The sequence below is a fragment of the Talpa europaea genome, assembly GCF_964194135.1.
Source record: "Talpa europaea genome assembly, chromosome: 15".
NCBI lineage: Eukaryota > Metazoa > Chordata > Mammalia > Eulipotyphla > Talpidae > Talpa > Talpa europaea.
The window spans coordinates 85,174,636-85,189,682 of NC_140083.1; the positions used below are offsets into that span (position 1 = coordinate 85,174,636).

General features: G+C 42.6%; 1 protein-coding gene across 2 annotated transcripts in view; it reads left to right on the forward strand.

Annotated features, from left to right (window-relative positions):
- Positions 1-460: 460 nt before the first annotated feature.
- Positions 461-15,047, forward strand: part of USP15 (ubiquitin specific peptidase 15) — a gene marked incomplete at both ends in the record, with an annotated part of 88,213 nt that continues 73,626 nt past the window's right edge. For both annotated transcript variants that reach the window (XM_084255678.1, XM_084255679.1), the window contains one exon: positions 461-549. In XM_084255678.1, the coding sequence (XP_084111804.1) occupies positions 461-549 (89 nt within the window). The remainder of the gene's footprint in view (positions 550-15,047) is intronic.

The window sequence follows — 15,047 nt, forward strand, 5'->3', positions numbered from 1 at the left end:
ACCCCCCAGCCCCGGACCCCCCAGCCCCGGACCCCCCAGCCCCGGACCCCCAGCCCCGGACCCCCAGCCCCGGCCCCGCTGCCCCGGGAGCGCCCGGAGGCGTCACAAAGCGCGCGGGAACGCGGCGCCGGGCGTCTTCGGGGCCCCCAGTCTTCGGGAGCCGCCGTCGCCGAGAGGGGCTCGCGGGCGCGCCCCAAACACCAGCGTCCCGGGGCGCGGCGGGCAGCGCGGCCCCGAGCGCGCGGCGGGCCGGGCGGGGGCAGGGCGCGCGGGCGCCGGCAGGGGGCAGCCCCTCCCCGCCGCCCGCCCGCCGGCCGCTCGCCCCGCCGCGTCTCGTTGGTTCCGCCCGCGCCGCTCGCCCCGCCGCGTCTCGTTGGTTCCGCCCGCGCGGGGGGGCGCTCCCACAATGCCCCGGGGCGGGCCGCCGCCGTCGCCGCCCCCGCTGCCGCTGGAGGAGAAGATGGCGGAAGGCGGCGCGGCGGATCTGGACATCCAGCGCTCCGACATCGCGGCGCTGCTCAAGACCTCGCTCCGCAAGGGGGACACCTGGTGAGGCGCGGGCGCGGGCGCGGGCCCGGCCGGGCGGGCGGGGCGGGGCCGCGCGTCCGGCCGCTGACAGGTGCCGGCGGGGCGGGCGGCCGCCGCGGCGGGGCGGGCGCGGGGCCGGGCGGGGCGCGGGGCGCGGGCCGAGCGGCGGGGCCCGGCGGGCGCGGGCGGCGGCCGGGGTGTCCCGCCGCGGCGCCTCCGCGGCCGGCCGGGCGGCGCCCGCGCCGGGCTTTGACAGGTCGGTCCGCCGCGCCGGGTCCCCGCGCCCGCGCGCTTTGGTTCCGCGCCGCGCCGTTCCGGGCGCAGGTGCCGGGCGGCCGGGGGCGCGTCCGCCCGGGGGGCCGCGCCGCGCCGCGGGCACCACGTGGCCGGGCGGAGGGGCCGGCGGGGCCGCGGCCCTTCCCGCCGCCGGGGCGCGCGGCCTGCGGGCGGCTGATAAGGTCCGGGCGCGGCGCGCGGGCTGAGACCCCGGCGCGGGGCGCATCCTCGGGCGCCGGCTGGGCGCGGGGCGCGGGGCGCGGCGCCGCCCACGAGGACCGGGCTCGGGGCGCGGGTGAAGGGCGCCCCCGACGAGCCCGGCGCCCGCACGCGCTCCCGCCGCCCGGACCGCGCCGCCACCTGCGCGGCCCCGCGCTCACCCCACTGCGAGTCCGCGCACCCCACGGCCAGGCCGCTCACCCCACTGTCAGGCCGCTCACCCCAATGCCAGGCCGCTCACCCCAATGCCAGGCCGCTCACCCCACTGTCAGGACGCGCACCCCACGGCCAGGCAATGCCGGCCGCGCCCCCGGGGTTGCAGCGCGCTTTGGGGAGGCTGGTTCCAGTGGTCGCGCTCTGCGTCCCCCTGTGAGGTGCACGGTGTGGTTTTGTGACGGCTTTTGGTATGAATCGGGGTTCTGAAAACGTGGGGTGACATGAATCTGAGTTGACGTTCCCCCACCGCTGCTCACTTCGGGGGCTGCATCTGAGCGCTGCAAGTCGGGGTCCTGCCCAGGGCGGTGCTGGGCTGCTCCCCGCCGGGTTGCCTGGAATCCCCGAGGCCGCGAGCGCGCGCTGCGCACCCCGGGGAAGGTAGGGTCTCCGCAGGGTTTGACAATCGTGGCTGGTGTCGGGTTGTTCCTGAGGCGTTCAGTGCTGGGGGAATTTGGGTTTTCCAGGCTGTGTTTGACCTGGCCCCGGACGGTTGGGGTGAAACCAGGCCTCGCTGCTTCCTCGTGTTAAGCAGCCCCTGAGACTCGCAGTTCACCCGGCCCGTCCGCACTTCATCAAGCGATTAGTGTAGATTTTCGTAAACACCTGTACGTTAAAATATGGATGTTTTCATTAGGATAATACTTCTGTTTAGTGTTGTGTTTTGGTATCTTGAGTAATAATTGGCGTTAACGTAGTACGGTAATGAGTAATATTTGTATTGGGGGCATTAAACCTTTAATATTTCATATTTTTCAAATGAAAGTATTTTTGCTTTTTGACAGTTGTTGTCAGTCATTTTAAGATCTATTTTAATAGTCTATACAGGAAGCCCATAATGCTTCCATTTTAAAGAAACAGAAACTAAGACCCAGATATTTATGTCAATAGCAGAATGTGCAAGTTTTTATCCTCACATTGCTTTGCCCTATTATTCGAAGGGGAAAAAATGCAGAAGCAAGATGTTACTGGGAAGTTGCAGAGGCCAGTGGGTTTCTGTGAGCCGCGTACTGTCAACTAGCCGGTGAGCCTGTCGAAAAGGAAATAGTATACAGCAAAAAGTATGATTTGGAGTTTTAAGGAGGATTATTTAATAAATATAATGTGGTAGTGTGCTCATGAGTACATTAATATATGAATAGAGAATTGTACTCAAAAATATCATAAGTCTATTTTATGTATTTAAAAATATTTAAATGTGTTAAATATAAATATGTCTAATAAGGTAGTAGTTACTTGGCTTAAGTTTTTGGAATTCAGAAAGTTTTTTTTAATGTCTTTTTATTAGTCATTTATGGGTAATTGGGCAAATCCGGTCTAATATAGTTCAAAAAGGCCGCACGGGGAATTTGTGTTGGTATGTGTATGTAACCATCTTAGAAAGGCTAACGTGACTCGAGAAAAAATTGTAGGTTTACCATAAGTTTGTTCTTGAAAGTGTAATTCTGGTATTTGGCGTTAGTCAAATGTATTGAAATGAACGAATTTCATCAAGTTGTGAGCACTTTGCATTTAAGGGCCATCTCATAGTGCTGTAGCAGCCGGCCCACCTGAGCATGTGTAAAGGTTTATTTGATTTTGCTTGAATGCTAGGGTTTCCGTTTATTTGTGAATAGAGGGTGATTTTTATCTGCAGATTGACTTCTGGAAATGAAAATAAGTTACACAAGTCTGAGATGGGAAGTGGAGTAAATTTTATGAGATGTTTGTTACTGGAGTTTACAGTTACAAAAGTCAAAATTGATACAAGAGTGTTACATTGTAACTTAAAGTGGTTATAACGTAACCACTTTAAAAGTAACAACATCTGGGGGCCTCCCTGTGGCGCAAGGGGTTGGGGCTGGCGCTGTGAAGCAACGACCCACAGGGAAGCAGAAGTCCCCGTCTCCCGCTGCGCCCTCGGCGGTGGATTTTGGTCAGTCCGCCTGCTCTGCTCCCCACTCTGTCTCTGGTGAACCCTCTCTCTCTCACACACGCCCCCCCCACTTCTGGCCTACACCCCAGCTCGTCTGTGCATAAATAAATAATTTTTTTTTAATCTGCATTAGGAATAAAGCAATTGTGTCATAATGATACTACTTGACCTGTGTCTCAGCTGCAAGGATTCAGAAAATTATGAACAGGATTGTTAGAATTTAGGGACTATGGAAAAAAAGGATAAAGAAACTAGAACTCTGTAGTTTAGGATGAATAATAATCTTAAGAAACACATGTGCTTTTCCTCCTGATAGGGCAGAAATTTGTTTAGAGTATATTACCTGTGAGCAGTTCAGGGATAGAAGAACCTGTTTTAGATGATGGTAGTTGAATGAATTATGAAGAAAAGTGGTGGGCTATGGAATGATTTGTTTGGCTATTTCTTTAAAATAAACCTATTTTGAGTAAACAACTAGATATATCAAAATCATTTTTCCCTCCTTTTTAAATTTATCTACCAATTATTTTCACTAATTTTATGTGTTAGCATGTTCAGTGGTAACACATAGCTAACTTTACAAATTAAATGCTTAACTAGATATTGCATATTTTTGTATAAACCCTAATCACTCTAGTACGTTTAGGGTAACTTCAGCTAACAACTTTAATTGGTATTGAGTCATGTAAATTTGCGTTTTATATTTGTTTCAATAAATTTCCAAGGAATAGTCCACCAGATAAATGAGGTTTTTAGAGAGGAGACATTGATTTATTTTAGAGTTTTCCTTCCATTTGTATTCTTTTACTTGGAAATCTTTAAGGCTTTATATGCTCTCATGTTTATGCAACCTTCATTCACACTAACAAAATCACAAAATCAGTTAATAAGGTAAGGGACACAATCAGTCAATATGAACTCCAAATTGTTTAGCTTATACTTGTTAAAGTAGGTTTTCTATTACTATTACTCTTAAAATTAATTTCAGTGCCAGTGTGTTTACCACTAAAATAGGACATACATTACATCATTTGCGGGAAATGAAACCAGAAAGCAAAACTGTTTTTTTAGTGTTGGTAAATTCGTGAAAATGAGAACAGAAATAGTGACATTTAAAGCCCATTTCTCACGTTTTAGTTGCTTAAAGTCTAGAAAAACAACTTTCCTTACTTTAAATCTTATATGTTTCTATACCATTTCTAAGTTTTTAGTGGCTCCAGGATGAATAACCTATTTGGGGAAGAAGATCCAGAGCTTGAGTTTCTGATTTCATTTTCTATTTTGTGGCACTCAGGCTTAATTTTTTCCAAATCAGACCATTTTCCCATCAGCACATGTAAAGATTAGGTAAATGGTTTCTTACAAAGTACTTTTGCAATGGTTGATAATCTTACTTCCATATAAGTATAATAAGAAAAAAATAATCAGGGTATGCCATATAATACTACATTTAAAACTCTGTGTGCAAAGTACTGTTTCAGGTACTTAATATGTTGACTTGTTTGCCCATCGCCCCTCTAGGGGACTTACAATCTGCATTTGCCGGAGGAGAATCCTAGGGTGGTAGAGGTGCCCTCCCAGTGGTGTAGCCAGAGTTTGAGCCCAGGTCATTGGGACTCGGGTTCAGGCTCTGAAATCACTAACCTTTTTATAACTAACCTTTTTATTTATATTTAAAGATTCGTTTAAAATTGTAGTTGCTTATAGAATTTTTAAAAGAAGAAGGAACAAGTATTAGCCCAATAAGAAAGAGTACAGTTTTAAACAAATTAAAATAGTTAACTGAAAGAAAAAAAGAGGGAAGTGGACAGGTTTTTCTCTTTGAGTAGAGTCTATTTTATATTTAGTGGTGAAATCCATCATTATATCCCACGTTTGTCTCTGTGACTTTTCAGTTTAGATGATAGAGTATGTAGAAAATTTGAACACCTTGCTTTTGGAGATTATAATACATTTAAAGAGTAATGGGTGATTAACCAGATATTTAGAATGAATATTATTTTGATCCAAAAGTACATTTAAACAAAAGAAAACTGCAATTGTACATTGTTGAGACTTTGAATTTTAATTGTTTAGCAGTAATCGTAGACTTTAACTAGAGGCCTTATGGTCCTTTCTTTATTGCTATGAAGAATTAATACACCAGACCCATAGGAAGAGCTTATAGGATATTTTGTTTTACTGTTTTGCCCGTACTTTTAAAATGTTGATTTACAGTAAGTCACAAATACAGGAATGCTCTCTTTGGGGTATATTGATTTGTAGGAATAGCCCAGCCCAGGAAATGCAAATATATTTGATGTTTTATGTTGCATATTTAATGATTTTTTTTTCTTAGAAATAACTCTTCTAATGAATTTTCTAAGTCAAAGAACATTTGGAATTAAGACAGTGGAAGGTACCAGCACACTCACATTGAACCTCTTTTCCGTCGCCCTGAAAATTGACAGACCAGGTAGCATCACTTGGACCATCAGTAGACCAAAGTAGACCGGTCGTGTTTGCCGTCTTAATATTGGGTATATCCATTTTATTACATGCGTTTAGAGTGATTTTTCTTTTCTTACTTTGACAATCATTCTGTAATAAGAGGTGGTTGTTGCTAAAAGTTAATTGAGACCGTCAGACCTATTGGCAGGGAATTGAAGGTAAGGTTTAGAATGACTAGTAAAGGTGTTTACAATCATCTGATTTGATTCCCAAAACCAGGGTGAAAGTATTTGTTTCCTTTCTTCTAGAAGAGAAATGTGAGTTCAGAGAAATCAGTTGGTTTTCATGTGGTTCCTGGGTGATTACTGCTACCACTAGTGAATATTTGTTGAATGCTTACTCTGTGCCAGCCACTATCCTAAATGTTTCATCCTTACATAGTCTTTAAAGTACATTTCCTTATTTACTTAGTTTACAGATGTTTGATGGTTGCACAGTGGGTTTAAATGCCTGGTTAATAATGATTTTAAAATACCGGGTACTCTTAATATCGCCTTAGTATTTAAAATGTTTTTGTGCTGTCACAAAATATAATTTTGTAAAAACAGATATAATTAAAACAGTATTTCATTCGACCATGGAGATTTCTTACCCTTCCTACTTCCCATATAGAATTTTCAACAATTACTAGCCCTGAGCACTGTCATTTCAGATTATGCTTTTTGCGTGTGTTTCATCAGTTACCACTGTAAGTCACACTCTGTATCTTACAATTATTTCCTAGAAGTTTTATCTCCAGACAATTATTTCCTTGAACTTTGCTATCTGTTCTTAAACTAAAGGAATATGTCAGCTTCTTTCTGTGTTACGTCAGCTGAGACCAAAGTCACTACTCAAGACTGGCAGGAGCAGCCTCCCTTTTGGATACAGATCACAAGGGGGCGGCTGCGGGCACCATCCAGTGCCTCCTCAGAAAGACGTGAATAAGTTGAGATTGTGATATAAATCAGAAACCTCTCTAGGATCAACCAGTGTTTGGTTATGCCTGCCACACTTTTACCGCTTCTGCCAGTAAAACTTAGGCTGTTTTCCTTATTGCGCCACAAAAAAAGAGGGTAATGACTATTTTTTTCCTCCTTGAGGAGAGCTAAGGATGCTGTTTGTCCCATCCATTCTCCTTTTAGCTTTCAGAAGACCCAGATATTAGTGTAATTCCTCGCTGTTAGGAAAATCTATTTAGAAGATGTAGCCATAAAAAGAACTTGCTTTGTGAAAGAAATCAAAGGCTTTCACAAGTCTAGGAGTGGCAGCGGTCAGACTAGTATAAATTTTTAGTCAGTTAACGTAAAACTTGAGTGTTAGAGATAAAATCATTACTTGAGTGAAAAGAGCACCAAGTTCCTTGAGTGAAAAATAAAAAGATATGGATGAGGGCCTCCCCGGTGGCGCAGCGGTTGAGCGCTGGGTTGCGAAGCTGCCCGCAGCCTCTGCAGCGCCGGTTCCATCCCCGGCTGCTCCCCGGCCACCGGAGGAGGGTCCCGCATGGCGCGCAGACCTCTCCTGCCGCCCGCTGTTCCCCTCAGCAGTGCGCTTGGGTCCTTCTGCCTGCTCTGCTCCCCGCTCTGGCTCTAGTGAATTCTCTCACCCTCCCGCGCCTCTGACTGTACCCAGTGCTTGCATAAATAAATAAATAAATAAATAAATAAATAAAATCTTTTAAAAAAGAAAGATGGATGAAATGATAACTTGAGTTGCTAATATTATTTAACAAAATGTCTTAACAGTTTAACAAAGTTTAACTGTTTTACCAACTTTAATACACATGGAAAATTTACTTTCAGAAATTTGAATGGCTTTAAAGCTGAAGAAAGTTGATTCTTGAGAGGTATAGCTAATAGTTACATGTGACATTCGGTTGTGGCTGTGATTACAAATTTCACTCATTTACTATGTTAAGAACTTTTTGCATCTAGAAAAAATATTGGTTGTACTCTTACTTTACTCTCATTTTACAGATGTAGGGCTGAGATACAGAGTTCATTGCAGCCGCCTCCTTGTGATCTGTATCCAAAAGGGAGGCTGCTCCTGCCAGTCTTTAGTAGTGACTTTGGTCTCAACTGATGTAACTTGAAAGAAGCTGACACACTGCTGAGGGGAGCAGCGGGCGAGACAGGAGAGGCCTGCCGCGCCATGTGGGACCCTCGCCGGCTGGCCGGGATCAAACCGGCGCTGCAGAGGCTGCGGACAGCTTCACAGCACGGTGCTCAACCGCCTGCGCCAAAACTCTCACCTAAGCAGTCAATGCTAAAGCTTGTGTTTTAAATTACACCCCTTGCCTTTGAGTATAGAACCATACCCTTATTATGAAAGCAACTTTCCGAGTGATGAGTAATCGAAAGTATTCAACTCAAGAAGTGATTTTTAAGCTTTGTCGTATTAAATACCATTTTCATCTGTTATCCGTGAGGAACCTATTAAATATTCTGGAATCCCTTGGGTTAGTAGTCCAGTCCAAGCAGTATAGTTTCTAAGTGATATTACTCGGCTTCTATACAGATAATGGTACCCTTTCCTGCAAAATATTTACTTATTCCTGCCTTATAGGGTTTTACTACATCATTCATACTATTTCAGGTTCATTTTATTGATGCCTGACTTTCACTTAAGCCTAAATCAAAACCAGTCTCAATAAAGCCATCCCGAATAATCCCATCCAGATCTATGTCTTTCAGCTCTTTTAAAATATATATATATATATACCATAACTTTATTGTGATAAAATTTACATAGTATAAAATTTTCCCACATAGGGCCTCCCCCCGTGGCACAGGCGGTTGAGCGCCGCGCTGTGAAGCTGTCCGCAGCCTCTGCAGTGCCGGTTTGATCCCGGCCGGCGAGGGTCCCACATGGTGCGGCAGACCTCTCCTGTCTCACCCGCTGCTCCCCTCAGCAGTGTATTTCTCAGTCTGCCTGTTCTGTTCCCCACTCTGGCTCCGGTAAATCTGGCCTGTATCCCAGTTCTTGAATAAATAAATATATCTTTAAAAGATAAATAAATAAAAATTTCCTACTTAAAGTGCAATTTACTGGGTTTTGTTATATTCATAGCGTTGTGCAGCCATCACCAAATTTGAGAACATGTTTATCGCCGCCCCCCAAAAATTGCTATATCTATTAGCAGCACCTCACACCACCACCAATTTCTCCCCAAATCTCCCTGCTGCAGGTCACTGTGAATGTACTTTCTGTTTACAGATTTGCCTAGTCTGCATTTTACCTATAAATGGCATCATGTAAGTTGTGTGATTTTTGTGTCTGGATTCTTTCACTTAACATAGTGTTTGTTGGTTTCATCCATGCTGTAGCATGTATTAGTAGTTCATCTCTTTTTTATTGGTGCATAATATTCCACTGAAATAGAGATACATTGAGTTTATCTCTTAATCATTTGTTGGGTTGTTTAGACTTTCGACTGTTATGAATGATCACTGCTATAGAACATTCATGCGCAAGTTTTTGTGTGAATGTAAGTTTTCATTTCTCTTGGACATAGCCCTAGAAATATGTGGGCCTCTGTTTAATTTTTTGAGGTACAAAAATACAGGTATGTGATTTTATATTGCCATAGCAGAATGTGAGGATTGTGCTCTTCTGATCTTTTAGCCTGTAGCCGTCTCAGCGGGTGTGCAGTGGCACCTCGTTGTGGGTGATGCCCACTGCCCTGAGGCCTGATGCCACTGCATGTCTTCTCGTGTTCATCAACCGTTGTTTGCATATCTTCTTTGGTGAAGTGCCTGTCCAGACCCTTTTTCATTTTTAATTTGATTTATCTTCTTACTGAGTTTTAAGAGTTTTTCATTCTATATACAAATCCCTTTATCAGATGGATAAAATTTTCATAAAAATTTTCTCTCATTCTGTACTTTTTCCTTTCACAGTCTAACTTGGCCTCCTTCCTGAGTTCCCTTTTTTGTCTCTTAGTTTAGATATAAAAAGAGGTCATAAAAAGCAGTTCTTGTTAACTGATGAATTTAATGTGCAGACCAGAAAATAGGTTAGAAATGGTTGCAATCTAAAAATTAAGGTATAAGGCTATCAAGCCAGTTTAAGAGAACTCCATAGCTTGCTTTGGTTACAATGTACTGAAACAACTTCTGAGTTGTATTCGGTGGTACTAAAAAGAAAATTCATAATGTATCTGTATAATATTTGGTATAATGATTAAAAATAGGGGATGTCATCAGTATCTCCTTTAGTCTTAACAGTGGTTTTATGCTGTTATCTCTACTCAAATATAATTTAAATAATTAATAAAATTGTGTTGACATCCAGAATTGTTTATGCCATTAATTATGCACAAGATAGTTCTACGTGTTGCTCTGAGATTAAGTATGCTGTATTACATTAAATTGGGCTGAAATTTTTCTTTTCTTAGTTGTGAAGAATTACTGTCTTATACCTGTTTTGCAAAGAAAAAGGTAGAATTTTTTTTTAAAGAATGTTACATTGGGCCTCCCTGGTGGCACAGTGGTTGAGTTCAGGGTTGCGAAGCTGCCCGCAGCCTCTGCAGCGCCGGTTTGATCCCTGGCCGCCGGGCGAGGGTCCCACATGGCGCGCAGACCTCTCCTGCCGCGCCCGCTGCTCCCCTCAGCAGTGTACTTTTGTCCTTCTGCCTGCTCTGCCCCCCCCCCCCGTGAATTCTTTCGTCCTCCCGCGCTTCTGACTGTACCCAGTGCTTGTATAAATAAATAAATAAATCTTCTTTAAAAAAAAAAGTTACATTTATGTCACTATTAGGCAATTAAGCAGCAACTCCTTATCTGAAAGTTGTCAACATAAGCATGTACTAATAACAAAAGATTTGTTTATTCAGTGTTTTCTAAATCTTACTATTAGAATTTCCTTCATTCATACTGCCTTTTTTTTTTTTTTAAAGATTTATTTATTCATGCATACAAGAACCGGGTACAGGCCAGAGGCATGGGAGGGTGAGGGGACCCACCAGAGACAGAGTGGGGAGCAGAACAGGCAGATCCACTGAAACACACTGCTGAGGGGAGCAGCAGGGAGACTGGAGAGGTCTGCCGTGCCCTGTGGGTATCTCGCCTGCTGGTATCGAACCTGCACTACAGAAGCTGCGGACAGCTTCACAGCTCTGCGCTCACCCACCTGTGCCACCAGGGGAGGCCCCCATTCATGCTGCTTTTAAACTCCTTTATATTAAGGAGAATTTTTGACTCATTTGTTTGTCCCTCTATAACTTAAATTTGTTTCTGGTGTGCACAAAAACATTAAGTAACTTTGGAAACTCTGTTTACCTGCACCCTGCACCCCTCCGCACCCAAAAGCCTAACTCTTTCTTAAGTTAGCTTTTTTTGCATTTGTGGACTATTTCAAAATTGACTCAGATGAAAAATAATAATAGATAATCGGGGGTCCTCAAATCAACCCAGCTTCTAGAACCATTGTAAATTCTGTCAAGACCACAATACAAATTGTCTTTCTTGATGCCTTCAAAATATTTAGCCCCACACAGTTTACACCTTTTTAAAGTACTCATAACTTTACGTGTGTTTGATTATTAAACATTTCACATATTAGATCCTCCCAACAATTCCCAGTGTCTTCTTGAAATGTAAACCAGAGAATCTCTCCTCCTTGCTAAAAAATTTTCAATGACTTTTCCTTGCAGTTAGGATAAAACCTTATCATTACATGAAGAACACTATGTAGTCTGCCCCGATCTACTACCTCTTCGTTCTTACCTAGCATTTCTCTCTTTGTAAACTCGGACCACAGTTAGTCAGTTCCTGAAACATACCAAACTCCCACAGCTGTTCCGGCCTTGCACATGCTGTTCCTTCAGCCTAGATAGCTTTTTTCCCTTACTCTTCCTGAAATAACTCCTGTTCGTATGCAGGAAAGTGTTTCTTTTTCAAAGAGGATTTCCTTTATTCTAAATAAAAACCCTTTTTATGCCTTAGAGCTCCCTGTACTTTGCCTTCACAGCACCAAAGCACTGTGCTACATATCTGAGTTACCTACTGTCTCTCTTCTCCTGCGGACTCTGAATCCCGTGTCCATAGGGGCCTTGGCTGTTTTGCCAAACTACCTGTTCATTTGGAATAGCATATACATAGTAGACCTCCAATAATTATTTAAATGAATGAATTTCCTTTTCTAAGATAAAAAAAGGTAATGGCTTTAGTGCTGAATAGCTTCTCTAAGTTATCACGATGAGTAATATTGGAAATAGAATTTTGGTCTAGTATTTTTTTCAGTAGTAAATTTAGAATTCATATCTACTCTAGTCTAATTTCAGAAGGTTTAAAAAAAAAAAAAAAACTTTCAAGCAAAGCAACCATGAAAGCATGTTGAGATTGGGTATGAAAGAAAAAAAATTGACCCACAACTTAGTTTTTACCACAATTCTAGAAAACCTCATAAAAGAGTTTATTTTTTTCATGTACTCTTAATTGATATGAAGAATTGACACTCATGTATGCATAGGCGTGGACACTCAACCTTTTCCTACTAAGTTCAAAAATCTAACATCGACCAAAGATGTCCCGCTTGAAAATACTTAATTTTCTTCGTAAGTGGATGAAGATTGCTATATGTGGTTTTCGTAAGCTTTTTAATTCTTATTTATAGTTTGCTAATAACATGATACTCTTCTATTTCACTTTTTATGGAGAATCCTTATAGTTTCATGAGGGAAATATGGTTTATGATTTTATGAAGCATCTGTTACATTTTCAAGTCTTTGTTAAATAAATGGGATTTAAAGTAAAGTTTAATGAGACAACACATTGAGCTCCAGATTCTGAAAACCAGTGTGCATAGTGAAAACAGTCCTTGCATACTCACTTGGTAGCGTTTACTTTGGGCAGTCACCTAGTCTCTAAGTTTTGATTTCCCCGATCGCTAAGTAAAAGTGAAAAAGAAATGTTACTCTAACAGTAAAGTAATTGATGCGAAAGCATTTTACCCAAACACACACACACCACACAAAGTAGCTATATTGTTTTGTAGTATTAGAAATTTAAACAGAGGAATGGAGTGATCATATTTGTGTTTTTAAAATGTCTGTGACAGCAGCATGGAGGATGAATTTGAAGCAGGTAAGCTTAAAGCAGAGAGACAAATTTGGCAGCTGTGGGAGTCATCTAGACCACTAACACCGATGGGGAGTGGAAGGTCGCAAAACTAAGGTACCTTCCTGAGAGTGAGGAGGGAAGGAACAAACTCCAGGAGTAGTCTGGGGGTACTTGGCTATTAGGTGTATCAGGGCAAGCGATGGAGGAATGTGGGTCAAGTTCTGACTTCTGACTTAGAAATTTAAATTATTGATGGCATCATTTATTAAAGGATACTAGAGACAGGAATATGAAGGTGTGAAGATGATTGAGGACTCAAGATCGAAATGTTAATGAAAAATCCAAGTTGATGTGGACTAATAGGAATTGGAAAAATGTTTCAAAAACGTGTGACTGCCCTGGGATGCAGACGTTGCAATGATTGGTGTGAACTATAGCACCGTTGGGCAGTGTGACTCGTGAGAAGAACGCAGAGAGCAGTTTGTGGAATGCTAACTTTTTTTTTCCTTAAGAGAAAAAGGGGGGGGGGGGAATCCTCTCCTTCCCACCTCATTCCAAAAGTAGAATCACAGAGTTTAATTTTTACAAGGATTGATGAGGCTTATAGAATTATGAATCCTTTTGTTAAGGTGACTTTAGAGACTTTGTGAGAATCTTCTTGTAGGTCCACTGGGGGAGGAAGACTTGCAATACTAGGTTGGAGGGTAAGTGAAGCTGAGGAAATAGAAACCTAAGAGAAGCTTGTTGCAAGGAAAGATCAGAAAAAATGGGAATAGAGGAGGAAATGCGCATGGAAGTTGGGGTATCATGTAGGAAGAAAGGGGAGAAGACTTGCCCCTATTTACATGCCCAGTGAGGGAAACGCAAGACACATGGAGAAGTGAGGAGCTGGTCGTGGATGAAGTGCCCAAGGAGGTAGAAGGAAATTATTCCCAAAGCATAAAAACAAAAATGACTGGCCTTAGCTATAAGGAGGGTTACGCCTGCACGGAGAGAAGGGGGTAAGGTGTGGTTAAGGTGTGGAGCAGGAGATGGGTGCTGCAAGTTGAGTCATCTGACTTCCTTGAAAAACAGGCAGCGCGTATCCCACTCGATGCATGAAAGAGCTTACGTCTGAGATAATTCCTGGAAGTGGAGAAGGTTCTCTTTCTTCAAGGGCCTGGTTCTTCTTTAAAGGACTTGATCCAAGACCATAGATCCTTCCTCTCCCTAAGGTTTTTTTTAGTAAGCTTTGAACCCAGCTAATGTTGTTAATATGATAAAAATATTTCCATATTGACATGCTAATTTGTATCATAGAAAATGACCGAGTGTGAAACATTCTGAGAAGATCCCTAGTAACCTACTAAAGCAGAGAGAAATGATAGCAATAAGTCACGGCCAGTGGCCACAAGCATAACTAACGTGATTTTGATTATATTTTGGGTCATTTACTCTATAGTTTTCTGTGTGGGCAGTGAGACGTCCCGGGGTTAGTCACAATATTTCACTTTAGTCTCATCTGCAAGGTTGGGACGCCTTTGTTTAAATAAGTCTGCTGCCAAGAATTATTACTCGGTACGTTGAGGCACCTAAATGTTTGTACGTTAGTGTTTAGATGAATTTTGCGTGGTTACAAGTCATATTTGCTATTAAAGCTTCTCCAACTTAAACCCAGAGTATCCTCAATTGTAAGATGTTCCGGTTGCTTCTTTTGCTTATACTTGTAGATACCGGTGTAATTGTACTGTCTATACTTTTGAATGTATCTTTTCTTAGGATATATCACTCAGTCTTTTATTTTTCTGGTTTATTTGCTGCCCTAGTTACCGAAAGGAAATAAATAAAATAAATCTTCCATAAATCTTTAACAATTTAATGCAAATTCATCTATTTGGAAGCGATGTAATATATGAAAAGATGAATAGTAGATAATATGAATAGTCATAAAACTGAAATTTCATTTTTTTATATTTTGCTTATACATATTTTTTCCCAGTTTTTAAAAAACAAATTGTATAAATTTTCTTTTTTTAATGTGTAAAATATCTTTTCATTTGTTGACTGTTACTTAACTATCAATTTTTGGCCTCAACATTATTCATAGCACATCTATTTGATTCCATTTCATTTTTGTGTATGTATGTGAATGTGTGTGTATATATGTATAAACTATCCCATATTAAATAGAAAAAATATTAATCATATTTAATGTAGTATTTCAATAAAGCAGAAGAGTATAAAGAGAAGTGGAATGCCTGTGCATACTTCTGAGTTTAAGAAAATAAACATGACAGATACAGTGATTTCCCCCTAATAATTTTCCCTAATCCCATCCCTTACCTCTCTTGCCAGAGGGAATCACCATACTGAACTTGATTTCTATC